At 51.2% G+C, this 1,875-nt stretch overlaps 1 protein-coding gene across 2 annotated transcripts in view; it reads right to left on the bottom strand.

Annotated features, from left to right (window-relative positions):
- The window catches only part of ALDH2 (aldehyde dehydrogenase 2 family (mitochondrial)), a 6,493-nt gene that overhangs the window by 4,440 nt on the left and 178 nt on the right, over nt 1–1,875 (bottom strand). For both annotated transcript variants that reach the window (XM_010134690.1, XM_010134691.1), the window contains exons 2-5: nt 1,777–1,875; nt 1,549–1,628; nt 926–1,037; nt 49–177 (exon numbers count right to left, since the gene is read on the bottom strand). The exon at nt 1,777–1,875 ends at the window's right edge or, in 1 of these variants, runs on beyond it. In XM_010134690.1, the coding sequence (XP_010132992.1) occupies nt 49–177; nt 926–1,037; nt 1,549–1,628; nt 1,777–1,851 (396 nt within the window). In that variant the 5' untranslated portion in view covers nt 1,852–1,875. The remainder of the gene's footprint in view (nt 1–48; nt 178–925; nt 1,038–1,548; nt 1,629–1,776) is intronic.

Here is a 1,875-nt window from a genome sequence, read left to right as displayed (position 1 = left end):
CACCGCGCTCAGCGAGGCAGTTGCTGGAGCCCCAGCCTGCTCACTCACCTCTTTGATCAGATGAGCCACATAGAGAGCACTCAGCGGGGTCTGCTCTGCCACCTTCATCACAACCACGTTCCCAGTGGCCAGGGCAGGGCCCAGTTTCCACGCCTGCATCAACAGCGGGAAGTTCCACTGGAAAACAAGGAGGTGTTTACTGGTCTGAACTTGAAAGTTTCTGATTAATCAGTAAGTAGCCAGCGAGCTTCACTGCAACCCGCCACAGCAGCCCTGGAAGCAGCCTTTGATCCTTCCCAAGCTGCTCTTCAGCGCTTGGCTCCCTGTCAAAGCCTTCTGCTCGTGCAGGAGAACCATCCTCTGACGGGTGAGGTCTCTCAGTACCACTGCAAACACCCAGCTGGGTTTTTTAATCGCTCTTTACTGTCAGTTTAGCTGTTTAACGCTCCTGGGAGGCATTTTGAAAGCAAATACAGTCTGCAACAGTCAGCATCTCCTCCAGAGGTAACGCTGCCCATAAAGCGCTGTGTCATCGTGGCTTTGTGGCCGACAAACCACCTCGCTACCGAAATAAGATGACACCCATAGTGCTGCATTTTGCATGCTGGCTCTTTCCTCATCACACAGAATTCCAGTATGAGTTTAAACTCAATCGTAGTTCTGAGCCAGAAAACTCCTATAAAGGGGTTTAAATTACTACTTTTTTTTTTTAATCAGCAAATACAAAGTAAATCGTGCTCAGAGCCCATGAAATCAACAGGTAGTTCTATACTGACAGAGCGAAGCATCAGCTCTCCCAGCTGCTGCGAGTGTAACTGGAGGAAGCAGTGGGCAGCACAGATAACAACCTGCATCTGAAAACAGCTCTTCAGGGTCACGCTCGGGCCTTGAAACACTGCAGGAGCTGCTGATACATTTTACTCACCGGGATTATCTGTCCACAGACTCCCACCGGCTCATGCCTTGTGTAACAGAAGAAGTCTCCGTCTATTGGTATCGTTTTTCCATGGAATTTATCCGACCAGCCTGCAAAGTATCTAACAACAATAACGCTTTGGTCACTGAATTTTAAATAACAAGTCTCCTGTCAACAGAAAATAGCAGAGATTTCCTCCAGCTCTTTGCTCTCCTCCCTTCTTCAGTCACTTCTGAAAACAGACACAAGTAGTCCCCAAACTGGTGATTTTAGGAACGGACAGTAAAGGGACATCGGTCTTCCCTGCCCTTGCCAGCAGTCTGTGTAACGTAAATGCTGTTGTTCCTGTGCTGTGACACAGATCAGCAAGAGAGAAACAAACCTGTAACCACAATCCTTTGGAAAGTCAGGGGAATTACAGCCTCATTCTCAGCAGAAAATAAAACCAGAGGAAAACAGGGTATCTGACGTCGATTGAAACCAACAGGTCACGTCCAGCCCTGTCACCCACAACGCCTGAATCAGAGGCCTCTGGTCTCTGCGCGAGCAGAGGTTCAGTGACCCCAGGAGAGCTGAGCACATCCATGGAGCAAGGAGAGTTACTGCGCTGTGCCTGCAGCCTCCACACCTACCTGAGACACTTGACCACCATGTCCAGATCCACCAGGTAGGAGATGGAGTACGGTTTGCCGTTGTCCAGCGTCTCCAGCGCCTACAAAAGCGAGACTGCCTGAAGAGCGAGCTGAGGAAAGTCACCCACTTGGAGTCAGAAATAACGTCCCATCACCCCCGACAGGCACGAGCCACCCATCTCTCCTCTCTCCCCGCAGCTGGGGATCGTGGCAGAGAGCGATACGCACCGCCAGGTAAGCCCGGTCCCTCTCGATCAGGTCAGCCAGACGATTCATCAGCTTCCCCCGATGCGAAGCATCCATCCTCCTCCAAGGCGAGCCCAGCTG

The sequence above is a fragment of the Buceros rhinoceros genome, unplaced genomic scaffold (assembly GCF_000710305.1).
Source record: "Buceros rhinoceros silvestris isolate BGI_N320 unplaced genomic scaffold, ASM71030v1 scaffold21654, whole genome shotgun sequence".
Taxonomy (NCBI): Eukaryota; Metazoa; Chordata; class Aves; order Bucerotiformes; family Bucerotidae; genus Buceros; species Buceros rhinoceros.
The sequence above is the reverse complement of the archived record's forward strand: the minus strand, read 5'-3'. Positions and strand labels throughout refer to the sequence as shown.